We start from the raw sequence: 18,276 nt of genomic DNA on the forward strand, positions 1-18,276 counted from the left end.
TGAAGGTGTCTTGAGAAAATATAAAAAGAAAGATAAAAGAAGATGGGTAGGTAATATTTGAAGAGTAAGCCGAGAGAGAGAGAGAGAGAGAGAGAGAAGGAAGCTTTATCAAATTTTCTGAAACAACCTCCACCGTTTTATGAAAGAAGTGCTAAAGAATTTGCAGACATATTTTAAAGACAATCAGACTTAGCAAAATTTGAATGGGGTCCCAAACGATATACAAGAGTTTTTAAAATTATACATATGACTTTAAATTTAAAATTATTTCCCATAAAAACTAAAAATTTGAAAAGCATAATTAATAAACCACAGATAACATTTTGTAAAATATAGAGACATATTCTGCATATATGTCTTGGTTGGCTTGGGCTGCCATAACGAAATACCATGGATTGAGTGGCTAAAGCAACAGAAATTTATTTTCTTCAGTTTTGGAGGTTGGAAGTCTGAGATCTGAGGCGTCTGAGGACACCTTACTAGGTTGCAGACAGGTGCCTTTTTGCTGTGTCCCCACATGGCAGAGAGAGCCTAGTTGTCTCTGCTTCTTATCATAAGGAAACCAATCTCATCAAGAGGGCCCCACCCTCATGACCTCATCTACTCTTAATTATCTCCCAAAGGCACCATCTCCAACTGCCACCACATTGAGGGTTAGGACTTTAACATATGAATTTGGAGGGGTATACAATCCAGTCCAAAGTAATGTGGTAAATTATTTTGTTAAATCTTTAAAAAATCAGGTATAAATATTAAATTTCAACTCTGTGAAGACCTTTATATAGGAAAATAAAATAACAGTGTAGGCTTGTAGGTTTCTAATGATGTGGCTTTGATGCACTGATACATTTCAGAGAATCTAAATACATCAGTGGCTATATGTTCCTTAGCTTATTACCCTTCAATGTCCAAATGCCTTGGTAGGGCTTTTATAGTAGCTGAATTGCAAACTATTGAAGATTGCAGTACCTGTTGAGTGGCTGAAACATAGTCCTTCTGCCCTATTGAATGAAAGAGGATCCTGCAGTTTGGGTCCATTTTATTTCTCTTTTTGTTCTCTTTGTAAGTGACAATATCAAACCTGTGGTCACCTTGCTCTGTGGTATGTATCATTTCATTGCTGAAATAGAGTCTCATTCCTGATTACTCTGGTCAGGTTAGATAACTGTAATTCCTTTAACTCTCATACTCGTGCTCAGAGGTAAGCTAGAGCTCACTTTGCAACAAGGTCAAAACATTGTTCTGGAAGTTTTAAACAGGCTTACCTGCCCAGGTGAGTGCTCAGGTTAAAGCCTCCAAATTATGACTTTATTGAAGAAATTACCAGCTGAACACCACTTATGAACTTTGATTGTGAAATATTAATAAATTTCCATGCAGTTGTGAGAAATGATATAAAGAGATTCCTTGCTAAATTCACCCAGTTTTCCTTGATGGTAACATCTTACAAATCTATCCTACAGTGTTGCATGTAGGATGTTGTCATTGATGCAGTTAAGACATAGAACAGTTCCATCAGGGATCCTTTCCTGTATTCTTGAAACCACACCCACTTCCCTCCTACTCTCACTTTAACACCTGGCAATCATTTAACTGTTCTTTAATTTTGTAATTTTGACATTTTCAATGTTATATTTAAATCCTACAGTAGCTAATTATCTTTTGGGATTGGAATTTTTTTCACTTAGCATAATTTCCTGGAGATTCGTCATATTTTTGCATATATCAGTAGCTTTCTTTTCATTCCTGAGTAGTATTCTATGGAATGAATGTATCACAGTTTATTTAATCACTCATTCATTTGAAACACTAGGGTTGCTTCTAGGTTTTGGCTATTATAAATAAATCTACTATGAACATCATGCACAGGTTTTTCTGTGAACATAAGTACATCATAGACTACATATTAGGTCATAAATCAAGTTTCAGGAAATTGAAAGAGATTGAAATCACACACAGTATCTTTTCAAAGCAAAATGGAATTAAGATAAAAATCAATAATGAAAGGAAAAATGGAATATTTATAAACATGTAGACATTAAACAACATACCCTTAACCAATTGGTAAATAAACAAATTATAATAGATTTTTAAAAGTCAGAAACCAATGAAAACAATATACTTAACCTTATGGAATGCAGCAAAAGATTTCAGAAGGAAATTTAAAACTGTAACATATGTTAAAAAGAAGAAAAATCTCAACAATTTAACTTTACATCTTGAAAAAGAGAAAGCTAAGCATAAATCAGTGGTGTTTCTATACACTTGCAATGAAAAATTCAAAAAAGATACAAAGAAAGTAATTCCATTGACAAGAACATGCGAAATAATAACATACTTAGGAATAAATTTAAGCAAGGAGGTAAATGACCCGTATGCTGAAAACTACAAACTATTGCTAAGAAAAATTTTCAAAAGATCCAAATAAATGGAAAGACATCTCACATTCATTGGTAAGAAAACTTAATATTCTTAAAATGTCAATATTACCCAAGTAGTATTCAGATTCAATGCACTCTTTATCAAAATTACCATAGCCTTTTTTTTTGGCAGAAATTGAAAACCTGATCCCAAAATTCATGTGGAATGAAAGGGGCCCCAAATGACCAAAATAATCTTGAAAAAGATAAACAAAGTCAGAGGATTCACAGTTCATGATTTCAAAACTTAACACACAGTTATAGTAATCAAAACAATGCAACTGGTGTAAGTGTAGATATACAGATCAATGGAATAAAAATTCAAATTATAGAAATAAACCCATACATATATGGCCAATTGATTTCTAATGAATGCCAAGTCTACCCATGTATACATATATGTGATTAGTAATCACAAAAAATTTAATTATGGTGTAAAATAAGAATCCCTATAGAAGCCAAAAATATAAAGTAAAAGAAACAAGACTGGCAAATGACTCAAAATGTCAAAAACATAGCCAAGATACAGAATCGACTTAAATATCTAAGAACAGTTCAATAGATAAATGAAGTGTGGTATATGTACACAATGGAATGCTCTTCAGCCACAAAAAAAGAATGAAATCTTGTCATTTGTGACAACATGGTTGAACTGGAGGACATATGTTAAGTGAAATAAGCCAGGCACAGAAAGGTACATGCTGCATAATATCATTCATCTTGGAATCTAAAAATGTTGATCTCATAAAAGTAGGGAGGGGAGGGGAGAGTGGGGAGAAGGGGAAGATTGGTCGGTGGGTATAAAGTTACAATTAGAAAGGAAAAATAATTTCTGGTGTTCCACTACGAAGAAATGATAAATGTTCGAGGTGATAGAGATGCTAATTACCCTGATTTGATCATTACACAATGTAAATGTGTAGCAAAACACCATATTGTACCCCATACATATATATAATTATGTGCCAATTACAAGATTAAAAATAAAAATGACAAAAAAAATGATTCGGAAAACAGTAAGAACCAGAAAGAACACTCCTGACCAGGAGAGAAAAAAGTAGAAGAGGCAGGGCACAGTGGTTCACACCTGTAATCCTAGCACTCTGGGAGGCCAAAGGAGGAGAATTGCTTAAGGGCAGGAGTTCAAGACCAGCCTGAGCAAGAGCGAGACCTCATCTCTACTAAAAATAGAAAAATTAGCCAGGCATAGTGGTGAGTGTCTGTAGTCCCAGCTACTTATGAGGATGAGGCAGGGGAATCGCTTTAATCTAGTAATTTGAGGTTGCTGTGAGCTACGATGATGCTACTGCATTTTAGCCAGGGCTACAGAGCAAGACTCTGTCTCACAAAAAAAAAAAAAAGGAAAAAGCAGAAGAAAGAAGGTAACAAAAAACATATGCTTCCTACATTCAAAGGACCATAGGCAAAGATCATCAGCAAGTTCAGACTGATGAATTGATTAATTTTCATAAATACCATTTATGGCCTTTTTATGATTATTGATAATTTTATTTAATGATTTTTATAATGTTTTAAAATTCTGATTTTTAATAATACTTACAGAAAGTAAAATATTCCAATGGGAAAAGGAAATAGTTCTTAAACAAATGTTTTAGGGAAAAAAAAAAGGTTGTTCAAACCCCATGACGTTCTAACCAGTCTATTCCAAGGTTAAGGGTTGTATGCATTACTTTCTTGTCAATCATTCTTAGCATTACTTAGACCATATGTGTTTTCTAATTGGATAAGCATATTTAAAACCCTCAAAAGTTATGGGTTTTCCACAGAATATAAGAAGTCTGTAGTTACTTACATTGCACATGAATCAAATAAAAATTCAGACAAAAATGAGCACTAATTATTATTTCAAACTGTTAAGACTGATTCTGCCTTTTAGAGGTCATGATGAAAAGTGGCACTTTTAAATAAAAGAAATGTCTTTAGCCAAAACTGTTTGAAAACAATAGAAAAAATGGGAAGAAGGCACAAAATAAACTTCTAAGTGAAATAAGTTGTATTCTAATGCTCTCTCATTATTATTGGTTCTACCCCCAATTTGACAAACAGTGACCATTTAGCAGTCATTTTGAGTTACTGTTTTGATGGAAAACACTAAGAGAAATTCTTAACTTTGGCCCACAAAGAACTAGCCATCAGGGAATTATTCAAAAAAAATAAGCTCTGGATAATGATAATCAGTGAATACCAACATGTTCAATTTCATGACAATGCAACTGTTTTGAAGGGTAGGATGGGGAGGGGGTTGGGTTGGACGAGGAGCATGCTGGGAAGTAATTATTGCAGGGATCAAGGTGTAGTCATTAAGAGCACTGCCTCTGGCATTGTAACTCCACTGCTTTCTGTAAGAGTAATCATGGGCAATTTAGTTAATAAGTTTCAAAATTATCAGCTCCTCATCTGTAAACCAGGGGGATAATAAATAACAATACCTCTCTGGATTTTCATTGATTTAATATGAGCTGATCCATGCAAGCATGTTATCTGACACATAAATGGTCAATAAATATTAGAAAGTATTAGCATTAGTATTATTAGAACAGACATAAAAGCGTTACTTTACTATTATGTATTAATGAAATGACTCTCTTCCTCTGTAGCATTTACTGTAAAGACTTCCTAAATGTAATTGTTTATAATTTCCCTCTGTATCTCTCTCATATACACTTCACTACATACAAAATAATTTCAAACATTTTAAGTAGTACTGCATTATATTCAGTCCAATGTAACAGAAGTAATTTAGTAGGTCCTTCAGAGATATTGAAATAAAATCTGATGTAAGATCACAAAAAGGAGAGTTAAAATGAAAAATAAATGTAGGACATACATACCAAATTCTAAATCAAAAAATAAAACATTATCACAATAATAAAATTAATCCAAGTAATGAAATTGATAACATACAGGCATAGCATTTGCCAAGTACAGTTATTTGAAGTAATTCATTTACTGCCGAGTACTTAGGGGGATGTGTATTATTTAATGTTATCTTCATTTTGCAAACTGTATCTCAGGCTAAGTGATTTGTAGGAAATACACACAGCTATCAGTGACACGCCAGGAACTAGAACTGTGTCTCTTCACTAATAGTTCAGTCTCATTTCTACTTCATTTTATCTGTGTCTTACTTTGATGTGTATTTAGTACATTCAGATCCTGAACAAGAATTTCTACAACAAAAAGAAGAGCTTCTAGGATCTGATTTATTTAGTAGCTAGGTTATTATTTCAAGCAGATTTATTTAGTAGGCTGGAAAAAGTTAGAGGTGAAGAGGAATGAGCATATTTAAATACTATATATCTCACTTCCTCAACTAAATCACAGATACTCCTGGAGAAACCTCTCTATCTTGATATAGCTATGTAAATTGAAAGTGTAGGATATGCCTGACAATGTCAAAGGAAGAGATTAAGATAAATGATTGATATTACAATCAATTTGGGAAAACAGTAATACAAACTTGGTCTGCAGTTTAAAAGGTCTATTGCCATTTGAGAAAGAACTAGTTTTAGTTTTGAGTCAACTGTATCTTCATTAATCAAGCTGACTGTCGTCTTCATACTTGCTAGAGTATGTAAAAACAAATTTTATTTCTAACTTCACCTGTGGGTTTTGTGGGTGTGCTTTGCATAAATTGGGTAAAATTTTCATGGCCATAGAAATGATAAGCAGGGAAACCTTTCATCTCACCATAAAGGTAGGAAGAGAGAGAGGGAGGGAGAGAGGGAAGGTAAAAGGAAAAAGATATTATAAGCTTGAATGGGTTGCCTGCATTTTTTACTTATTAAGTAGCTGTATTAATTTCCTGTTGCTGCTGTAATAATTAACCAAAAATTTAGAGGCTTAAGAAACATGAATGTGTTATGTATATAATAGTTCTAGAGGTTAGAAGTTTGAAGTGTTTTCACTGAGCTAAAATCAAGGTGATTGCTGGGCTGTGCTCATTTCTGGAAGAATCCATTTCTTTGCCTTTTCCAGCTTCCAGAGGCCTTCGAAATTCATGCCCCTTGCTCTGTCTTGAAAGCCAGCAATATCAGCCAAGTCTCTGTCATGCTGCCACAAGTGTCTATCTCTGATTCTCCCTCTTCTGTCTCTCTCTTCCAGTTTTAATGATCCTTGTGATTATTTTGGGCTCTCTTAGATAATACAGGATAATCCTGCTTTAAGATAATCCAATTAGCAATCTTAATTCCATTTGCCATCTGAATTCCCCTGTGCCCATAAGGTAGCATATTCACAGATTTCAGGGATTAGGTTGAAGATCTCTAGGGGGAGGGAAAAGCAATATTTTGCCTGACACACCAATCAATATTTGATCTATTTCATTAAACAATATTTTTACTCACTAAATTGGGAGCTCCTGGAAGATAGCAGCAAGAAATGAAGTTTTCCTACCTTCTTGAATTCAGGATTGGTAATAAAAACAAAACAACATGCAGTTATTAAGTGAAATGATAGATCCCAGAGACTGAGAAGAGTGTATAGGAGACTGAGAAGAGAGGTTGGTTAATGGGTACAAACATACAGTTAGATAGAGGGAACAAGTTCTAATGTTTGATAGAAGAGTAGGGTGACTATGGTTAACAACAATGTATTTGTATTTTTTCAAAATAGCCAGAAGAGAGAACTTGAAATGTACCCAATATATAGAAATAATAAGTACTTGAGTGATGGATACCCTAAATATCCTAATTTGATCATTAAACATTCTATGCATGTAAGAAAATTTCACATGTACCTCGTAAATATTTATAAATATATTGTATAAAATTTTTAATTAAAAAGCAAAACAAAACAATAAGCTGAACTAGGAGTTATCATATCTGTGCTCTAGCCCTAACTAGTTTGAACTTTTTCTAAACCTGGGTCATGTAAAAGCTGTCTGCCTTTGGGTGAGTTATTCACCCTCTCTGTGCCTCCATTTCCTCAGTTACAAAATGAAGATATTATTTTATTTCTCTCAGTGTTTTGTTGTGTGAATTATAGTATTTGACTTAATATTGTTCAGAGCTTAGTGCAATGATGGAAGTCGTTTAAATATTCAGTACATGTTAGCCATGAATATCGGTATTGTTATTAGTAGCGGTAGTGTCAGCTTCTTCATATGTGAGTTTCTGATCTCCTCGCAAGGTCAATGTGAGGATCAGGCTATTATATATGAGAAAACACTGTACAACTAGCTGAAAATTAGGGCAAAGTATTTTCCTCTTCAAAACGTGGCCAAACTGAAAACGAATTTAGCCTTTGACCAAACTGGAAAGAATTCCCAAAATGCCTTTCATAATTGTCCAACAGAAAGATAGGAGCCAGTGCATTTATTCATCAGCCCTTTCCCCCATTGGGTTGCAGGGTAGCCCTCAGGGGTGTTGACTCCCTGGCAAGGCATTTCGTGGTGGCCCTTTGGTGCTGCGTGTGCTAAGTATGCTTCTTGGAGCTCTGAGAAGCAGAGAGATGCTCAGCACATGCTTGTGGTGGGAGGAAGTGAATAAGAATGTGAGGTGTCCTGGAGCTGTCCTTCACATCTGGTGCTGAAATCAGAGGGGAACCAGGGAATTTTGACCATTTTATGCAGAAAATAGAATATATAGGTTTTGATCATGGTTCTGGACATGATGCATATGTAACATACATAGAATAAGAAGGAAAATGTTTAAGAATGATTTAATCCCAATATAATTTTTTTTTCAAATCTCTAGTATAATACTCATTTATAGGATCAATTTCTCATTTACTTACAAATCATTTAATATCACTCTTTTTCCCACATATAAACATGAAACTCAAGCAAAATTGGCTAAAAATTTCTGTTTCATTTCATGACTCCTTTTACATTTATGACTGATCAATCAAATGAATTATTAATTGCTAATTATTGATAATTATCTTTGTTATTTTGACCTTTAAGATACGTGGATCAAAATAAACTTACAGCAGTCTATTTATAGCATCACTCCTTTATTGTATGACAGGTAAAATAAATGTCGTGGAACCTGAGCTTTAAAATGTATCTTAAACTTCATTCTGTCCTTCTAACTAAGTTTGAATTTTCTCTCTTAAGGATTTGTAATGTGGTCATTCTCCCTTTCAACACCTCGTGACAGATATCTCATAATTTCTCATGTCAGTCTAATTTATCTTTAGACAATATAGACTTAAAAAGTCATTTTATCTCTTAAGGAGATGACAACATACTTCTATTTAAAATGACATCAAATTGAATAATGCTATCTTTTAAAAAGAATTGTTGGGGTAGCTGGCTTACTTTTTAGCAAAATTACTTTAAAAGCTCTTCTATATAGCTAAGTAAAATCCTTTAGGACGAGATAATGTTTCCCAAATTTCTCTGCATATTTAAAAATATGTTTGAGGATGGGGGGATAAGGGGATATGGCGATGAGGGAAAAAGAAAAAATCCTTTAAAAAAAGGTGAGGGAAAATGAAGCTGACTATAATTTGTAAAGGTGGCTGCTGACTGGAATTAACCAGTGAAGATTTTATAAAAGACTCTTTAAGAATATCGTCATTATGCATATCTTATGGATCTCTAACATTCATCTTAGGTCATTCCATTGATTGGTATTCTAATATTTCAAAAGGTTCCATGACATTTATTTTACCTGTCATGCAATAAATGAGTAATGAGTGATTCCATTTTGTTGAATCACAGTAGTTTATTAAATTATTCCCCATTGTTGAACATTTTGGTTGTACCTAATGAACTTACATAGTGCTATTGTTAACTTCCTTGTAGCTACATTTTTCTACACATAAATGACTATCTCATTAGGATAAATTATTTGAAATTGAATTATTTGTTCAAAGGGTAGGGACCAGAAGGTTTTTGTCATTTCAACCTCTTATCAGCAGCAAATGAGAATTTTCATATCCCTGAATCACTGTAGCTCACTAAATCTTTTAAACTGACTTCTAACATACCAAAAATGCTAAGCAATTGTGAAGTACACATTTTAGTGTAATATATGTATATAAATATTTGTATGTATAGGTATATAACATAATATAGTCTTTTTTAAAAACTTTACACAGTTCTATGAGGAAGATAAAACAAAAACTTTTTATTTTACATATGAAAAAATTAAGATTTCAAATAATTAAATGTCTTATTCAATGTCACATTGCTAGTGATACACCAAATTGACCTTTAACTCAAATTTTCAGTTATATCATGTGTCCTCTCTAATGTTACTCTGTTAGAGAAACTATATGTTTTCTGTAACATTATGCAGTGAACTGACAGAATAAATATTGCTACACAATAATTTAACTGAATAGAAAACTTTATCTAACTTTGAGCCTGATTCCTATTTTCTTACTTCTTGTATGATGTTACTCACTTTAACAACAACAACAACCTTTATAATTTGAAACAAGAATGGAAATTTTCTAAGACATAATGTTACTTTATAATAGTTATTTAAAATAAACCAGTTGAATACTTTTTAAAAGGTTTTTTTTTTATTTTAGTGACAATGCTAGTAGTGAAACACAAGCTACTGAAGGCTATAAAATCCAAGCAAGAAGGAACTCTGTATCATTTTCAGTCATAATATATTTTAATCTAATTTTTTATTACTAAGCAATAATTTACTTTTGAAATGTACTTCATCTTGAAAAAATAGCTTTATTCTAATGTATTTTTTCATCTAATCACCGAGTATCTTTTTCATTATCTCTTTTTATCTATTGAAAACCTTTAGAAGTGGATGAGAGGACATGATTTGGCATCTGAGATTAAGTGCCCTGATATTTTTAAAATTATGAAAAAATGCTGAATGAAAAGTAAAAATAGATTTCGAAATAATTTCTTTTCAGAAATCTTGGCATCTTATTCCCCAGTTTCAAATAGACAGTATTATTTTTTGAATTTTAATTTGAAAGAACAATTTAAGAATATCATTTCCCTGTTCTACTAAAAAAATTAACATTGGCTAGGCTCATAATAAGAGCTTCAATAAATTCAGACCATCACCTCAGGATGACCTAATTTTTGTTAAAGCATCAAACAAAAAAAATATGCTAGGAAATAAAAACTTAGCATGTTTTACATATCAATTATAAAATCAAAAATTTGATTTATTCATACTTTTATTAATTCTTTCATTTTCATTCTTTCTTTCATTTACTGATCCTCAACTATAAATTAGAATTCTTGATCAGTGCTAAGTGCAAAAATTTGATTAAGACAAAGTCCTTGATTTCGAGAAACTCATAAGTTACTGGGTAAGAGCTTAAAGCAAATTGCAACGCAATGTTTAAGTGCCATATCAGTACTTTTTACAAAGACCTGGGGAAGTTGGACAGAGGGAGGAAGAGCAATGAGGATGCAGAAAGTGTTTCATAGAGAATATAATCTAGAATCAGATCTTAGAGAATGAGTAGAAATTACCATCAAATAGGTGGCTGTATGCTGGGAATGAGAAGCAGTACCCAGGACAGTCCATAAACATGGCACATCCTAGAAAGTTTTATTGTCTCGGGAGTGCAGTAAGTCCTACTGAGGCATTTGGGCTTAACTTCTATAGAAAATTGGATTCCCAAAGCATTTTAAGTGAGAATTACAGTTTTGTGTTTTAGAACAATATTTGGCAGTAGTATCAAGGAATAATTAGCAGAAAATATAATGTCAGTGATACTGAAGCTGTGGACAGAAGTGCACTAATAAGAGAATTGAACATGAAAAGGCATCTCAGTATATTTCCCCAGTTTCTTACTTGGGTTTTTGGGATATGGTTGTAGCATTAATCAAACTAGGATAAAAAACAGGAGGAAAAAGCTTTCAAGGATTTCGAGAAGGTCTTTGAAATATTGATCTTTATCAATATTTATTAATTAACTCGTATTTAGAAGACATTGTGTTGTTTACAAAAATAGGTAGCATATAAGGAATATGTCTTCAATTTTTATTTTAGCGTAGAAAAGGAACAGCACATAAACTTAAAAACATAGAATTTCAGAACAGTTATTATAAGTTCCAAATGAGTGTTATATGTAATATGTTCAGAGAATGAAGAGATCATGTAATGCCTATAAGACTTGGGAAAATTAGTAAAGAGATTTTATAGATGAGTAGAAGAAAAGATGTCTGAGCAAATGAACAGATCAGATTACAGAAGTATTGAAGGCTGGGCAAAAACAGTGTTTGAGAAAATAATTACAGCTTTTTGTACAGGTGAGGTACCAATAGATTTGATGAAATTACTCTGCCAATGTATAGATTGTATTTTGTGGAGTTAGCCAGAAGCAATATCACTATTTAGATCATTGAAATAACACAATAGAACACATGGAGTATGTTGAAATGGGTTGGCATTACTTCTTTTAGAAGGTAATGATGCTTTCAGGATTCAGAGGAACTCTTTCTACAGGGAAAAAGAAATGACAGTTAATAATTTTTTTCCAACATAATTACTACATCCCTTCCCCAGAATAATGTATTTTCTGTCAATTTGAAGGAACAAACTCATTTCCAGTTGTATTTAAGGAGGAATGAGAAGAGTTGTATACAAGGTTTGACATGTTTTAAAAAAAAATCATATAGCTATAACTGTTAGAAATTGAAATACCTTAGAGATTATGTTATTCAGAACCTAATTTTACAAGTAAGAACCAGAGGGCTTTAAATACTTGTCAAAGATCAAAAAGCGAACAGAGGCAGACCTGGGAATAAAATGAAACTGTTCCTAGTTCAATCTGTGACCTTACCAGTTTAGATTCAGGGAAAATAGATGCAAATAAAGGAAAAAGAAAGCAAGGTGTGAAGACTTACGAAAAGTTTGAACACAGGTTTAAATTTGAAGGAGAACCTTTTAGCCCCTGGAGATCTAGATGAATTTGCCCAGGACCTCATCCCTATGCTGCTTCCTAAGATCTCTGTGAATTGCCCTGGGAAGAGGGCTGGGAGGATAGATGCTCATGTTCTGTTAACTTCCTTTGCCCTGTGGGCTCTGGATCCCTCTTGTAGTATCTCTTGTGTACTACACTCAGCGGTACATAAAACTCACTTCCTTCTTTGTCCTCCTCCTCAAAAAAAAAGAAATAAAAAAATATTCATGATCATGGTAGATTTTATTGGAAAAAGACCAGCAAAAGTTCTCCTTTGGCAAACATCAGAAAGAATACTTTAAAATAAAATTTTCTTGTCCTGTCCAGCCTCCTTTTTCACAATGTGAGGTGTCCCAGTCTTCTGGTTCCTTCGTTTCCCTTCTCTTTGGTGCTTTTCCTTTTGGTTTCCTTTTCTTGTGGGGCCAATGACTTCCATAGGGATCTATGAGTGTTAGTGGGTTAATAACGGGTAGCTTAGAGTATAACAATAAGAGATTTAAATAGCATTTAGAGTATAGATAATATTTAGAACATAGGTAGCCACATCAGGAGTGACCTTTACATTTAATTTTAGTGATTTTTTTGTCTTTTCAGTGTGTAGCATTTTATGTTAGGCATTTATAAAGTAGGGTCACAATCCATATCTACTTTTTCTCGTTTCCAGCAAAGCAGAATATACTATCCTTAGCCTTTTGTTTTGAAGCCAGAAATTATCATGTGAATGGCTTCTAGTATTTTTGGACTCTGAAGTTCGTTTGTCTCGTTTGTTTCTGACAATTACAATAGTCAAAGGTGTATGTTTTCCCCTAACATTGCAGTCACTTTACATTATCTGAAACATTTTTAGGACTTATACAATCAAACAGAATTGAACATTGTACCCTGTTGAACAACCCCTTCCATTTTATGTCTGTGTTCCTTTTTGATTTCCATGGTTTCTGTAGACTACAACGTGAGACTTCATGACACAGTGTTTCCTTTCCTGAAGTGAGGATAAATGAGATCTGTACTCTTCGTACCAAATAAATGTTGACAAATTTTTAGGGGTTCCAGACAAAGTACAAGATGCCCTGTTAATTTTGAACCTATCTAAATTCAATTTGAATTTATTTGAATACTCAAAACGTTTTTAGTACAAGTACATCTCCTGCAAAGATTATATACTTACATGAAAAAATGATTTGATGTTTATCTGAAATTCAAAATTAACTCAGTGTCATACGTATTTAATTGCTAACTCTGGCACTACTATAAACTATTTGTAAAAATTTACAATTCATGGGAGGTACATTTTTTGACTTTTGATTTTTTATACTGTTAGAGTACTTATCTGGTTAAGGTGGCCTTTATCTTCCCTTACTATTTAATAATTTCCTTTACGATTATCTTTATTGCATATTAATTTTTACAGCTTTGGCTCATTTCAGGATAAAAACATGGAGGGTGGGAGAGATTGTCCAGAAGCCTGCATTTAGCTAATTACTCCTGGTATTTTATTCAGTTTTCAGTTTAGCCCCTTAGGTCATATGATTATATATTTAATTCCTTAAAAATGTTTCTTTAAAAAAATAATCATTTCCTATATTGAAAGTTAAAATTGAGACCTCTATCAGTTTTTCTCATTGAAAAATTAAACTTATGATGACATTCTCTTTTTATTTTCACTGATATATTCTGTGCTCATTACAAACACAAATGTGTACCATTTTGTGTTTGAAAATAAATATTTATTACTGTTCTTTAATTATATTTCTGTCACTTTGGGAAATTTTCATAATCATACAATAGTAGAAATTAATTTGTGAACTTCATACATGAATAATTTTCCTTTTAGGAAGTTATATCTTATTATAAAATGCCAAAAAGTCTCTTTTTGAGATATGCAAATTTATACTTTGAAATATTCTTTCAAATGCCACCCCTACCACAATCACGAAATTAGAGTTTAACACCAAATTATTATTTTACCTTTAAAGATAGATCTTAAGAAATTTTTTACTTGCAGAAATAAAATATCTTCCAAAATATCAAAAGAGCAAACCCCTTAAAGAAATAATTGCTTTAAATCTGTGAAAACAGATAAAAAAAAACAAGCATTATATACCCTAAATACCCTAGGCAGGGGGGAAAGAAAAAAGAAACTACTAAATCCAAGTAACAGGTCAACAAATGCCAATAGTTTTTAGCTTATAAACTGAGATTTGCAATCCTAGGGATTTCCTACAGCAGAACCTTATAAATTTGCCCTCAGAACCATAATACAAATGAAATCTTCCTGTCTTTGAAAAAAATCTCTTCCTCTGTGATTAAACATGAAGGTCTGTATTGCTATTTTGTTCTTTAAAGTCATCTGGTGGTTTTAATACATTTCCCTATATAGCCACTTATTTTTAAGGAATTTGAAAGCTCTAATTTCCTAATGGCAATTTCATCACTGCTTATTGAATTAATGTACTTAATATGATTTTTCACACTTCACACTAAGCAGTAGCAGATTTGTTCTGTAGGCTTAGAATGTATGTTTTTGAATTGCACTGTGTTATTAAGCTAGTGCCGAGGCCATTAAGCTAGAGCTGGAGCCCATTCTACTAAGTGAAATATCCCAAGAATGGAAAAACAAGCACCACATGTACTCACCATCAAATTGGTATTAACTGATCAACACATAAGTGCACATGTAATAACATTTATTGGATGTCGGGCAGCGGGGAGGGAGGAAGCGGTAGGAGGGGACGCATATATGCATACACAAAGAGTGTGATGCGCACCATCCGGGGGATGGACACGCTTGAAGCTCAGACTTGGGGGGGAGGGGGGGCAAGAGCAACATACGTAACCTAAACATCTGTATCCCCATAATATGCTGAAATAAAAAAAAGAAAAAGAAAAAGAAAACCATGACCCCATATGAAATCAACTATAATGAAATAAATTAAAGCAGTTCATGGTTTTAGATAGAGCCTTGACTGCAGAGAGGTCAAAGTAACGTGAGGGGTTCTCTGCCATTTGATGGTCACTATAATCAAAGGCGGGAGCTGTGTGTGCGAAGATTGCTAAACACCCTGGAAGACCTATGTCTTTAAATAGCTAATAATATCCCACAATGGTGCTCAACCTCCACATTTTCATTCATGACCTGCTATTTATCAAAAGACAGAAATGAGTATTGTGACTTATCCCTCCTTCAAATTCACTTAATTAAAAGATAAGATAGGGGAAAAAGGTGGCTCTTTGTTCTTTGATCAGAGGGTGGGAATTCTCAATCTAAACTTTTATAAAAAGTATAATCTTAAAATTGGTTAACATAGTGACATTTAGATTTATCATCCTTGACTCTTCACTACTTTGTACTCTTCTTCCAATTTTTCTCTTTATTTTCTGAATTCCTGCTTTCAGTTTTTCCATTTTTAGAAGAATATTGGATGTATAAACATAGAGATTAAACCCACTGTGTCTGTGGACACGCTTATACTGACTGCTGTATTCGTGCTACCCCCAGGCACTGAAGGAGCAGTATTTGGGCACTCTGTGGAGACGCCTCATATCAGAGCAGAACCATCCCAAGACCTCAGGTAAGTGCTCCCTCTGACACCTGTGTGATGGTCCCCATCACTGTAGATCATCCTGGATATATGAAGAACTAAAATAAAACATGTGCTATGTACTTCTATGAAGAACTGACCTTCTCTAGATCCATGCTAAGTAGTTGGGTATTTGATGACAAGGCAATGTGGGTCATTATTCTAACTCTCTCTATATTTTTCCCTAATATACTTACAATGAATATAAAAATAAATATATCAGACAGAAGGAATGTGGAGAAGAAAAGGAAAAGGAAGTTTACCTTTGACATTATTTCTGACATAAATAATGAAATATGTGACATACATAGGCACCGAGAAAGTAGAGAGTGGGAGAAAGCTATGAATGATCTCAGGGACCATCATGTAGAGGGAAATACGGAAGCAAATAGAAACTAAGCAGAAAAGGACCAAACTTCACTGCCCTGTGATGATAGGTTCTTCAGTCTAATATTTCCAATGAAATAAGCTGCATCCTGAAATTGTGGTGTTTCTAGGAGGCACAGTTATGTGTAAAAGCCCTCGCTACCAAAAGGATGTCGGGTGTCATCATTAAGAATTACTTGAATTCTTCCCAGGATAATCATGACCGTTGTTGATAAAAGTTGAAATATTAAACTCTAGATCCTACTAGAGTAGGGTCTGCTCCCTGGATGTTCTTACTTCAACAAATAAGTTAAAATTTGGGGATTAGAGATGGTTTACATAATTAATTTCAGATAGGTAAATTACATTCCAAAATGCATTTGCTGCTATATAAGAAAAAAAAAGACAACAGTGTACTAAAAAATACATCCCATGTTAAGAGTCACTTTTAAAGTTGGATCAAAGTATCCACCTAAGAGATAGAATCTCTGTCTTGGAAAACACAGTAAAAGCATTAAGTTAAAAAAATCCTTTTTATTTCATGCTGATCGATGTTCAGTCTTTCTCATTTAATGAGTGGATAAATGCTTAAATGAAAACAGAAAAATAAAGTCAAAAATTTTAAGGCAAAAAAAGCCATACTTTTACAACAGTGAATTTTGTAGACCTTTACAGTTCTATGATAAAATTTCCTAAAGAACTCAGTTTCTCACTAGTTGAAGTAACAGATTTTAAAAAGCTAGTGAACAATATTAGAAAAATGTGGCCCTCTTCATGTGATGAAGGCATGTTTTATCAGAGCAAAATAATAATTATTTACTCTATGCAGAAAACAATGTAAAAGTGTTGAAGAATGTGTATAAACATCCCCTTAATGTGCTCTCATAATGTGCCATAGTCTTGATTTATAGTTCTTTTCTCAGCAAGTAATTCAACATTGTGCAATTAATTTTCCCTCCCCACCTAACATGTTACAAGTTCCATTAAAATGGGATCCACATCTTCCTTCTTTATCCTTAGTGCTGGAGCAGCCAGCACTAGCACTGTATCTTGCATATAATAGTGTATGATAAATATTTGTTAATTTGAATTACTGCAACTTAGCAAAACTGAATAATGAGGAAACTAAATGAGTGTGATGTAAGGACTGTGGCAGCAGGTGTTGTTGTATTACAAAGACACATGTGAATAGAATTGATTCCAGTTGCTTTTGATCTGTGTTTTAATATAAATACCAGCGATTACCAATTTATTCAATAAAATATTTAAACATTACTAAGTTTTGAAAGAAACATTTTTACTTCTAACATTTTAGTAACTATGAACTCATTTTACAATTTTTACTACGAAGACGCTATTGCCAAAAGAGAAATAAGAATCAACTGTTTTCAAAATTATTTTGGTGACATATCTCAAAATTCATTAAGTGTGAATGTGAACTAAAGTGTAATTAATATATAGTGTTTCTGGCTTTTATTTTCTAGTTATTCATCATTATTTAAACATCACAGTAAGCTAGACTTATCAGCTAGTGCTAAAAGCAGATTGGCAACTTATAAAGCAAGTGTTACTATTAATAAATTCCAAAACTGAAATAGAAGCAAAGTACAGTAATCATGGTGATATTTAATTATTTATTTGTGATTCACGATTAAAAGCTGTGTTTCTGAGATCTTTACAAGGTTTGCTGGTAAATTTCCTTTCAGAGCAATAAGAAATGCTCTTAGTTAACATTTAATTCTAATCAACAAGGTGACATTGGTTGGCTGAGTAAATACAATGATAATTTTGGGAGCAGGTACCCATGTTGTCTTTGGTTTTTGTCACAGTCAGGAATAAAAGACTTCGGAATAGAACATTCCTAAAGTTTATTATACAGCGTAGATAATATTTTGGTTGGGAAATGCAGTGGATTTGCAGAATTTATTTATTGAGCAGATGTTTGATGAATGTTTAATATATACCAACTTCTGTGTTAGTTTTCATGTGCATTTTAAACCTACAAGTATAGGCCGGGCGCGGTGGCTCACGCCTGTAATCCTAGC

The 18,276-nt window shown here is 33.2% G+C and overlaps 1 protein-coding gene across 2 annotated transcripts in view; it reads left to right on the top strand.

Annotated features, from left to right (window-relative positions):
* The window catches only part of SGCZ (sarcoglycan, zeta), a 1,069,593-nt gene that overhangs the window by 1,030,560 nt on the left and 20,757 nt on the right, over nucleotides 1-18,276 (top strand). For both annotated transcript variants that reach the window (XM_012640949.1, XM_012640950.1), the window contains one exon: nucleotides 15,784-15,856. In XM_012640949.1, coding sequence (XP_012496403.1) covers nucleotides 15,784-15,856 — 73 coding nt within the window. The remainder of the gene's footprint in view (nucleotides 1-15,783; nucleotides 15,857-18,276) is intronic.

Source organism: Propithecus coquereli, unplaced genomic scaffold (genome assembly GCF_000956105.1).
Source record: "Propithecus coquereli isolate 6110/MARCELLA unplaced genomic scaffold, Pcoq_1.0 Scaffold159, whole genome shotgun sequence".
Lineage (NCBI taxonomy): Eukaryota > Metazoa > Chordata > Mammalia > Primates > Indriidae > Propithecus > Propithecus coquereli.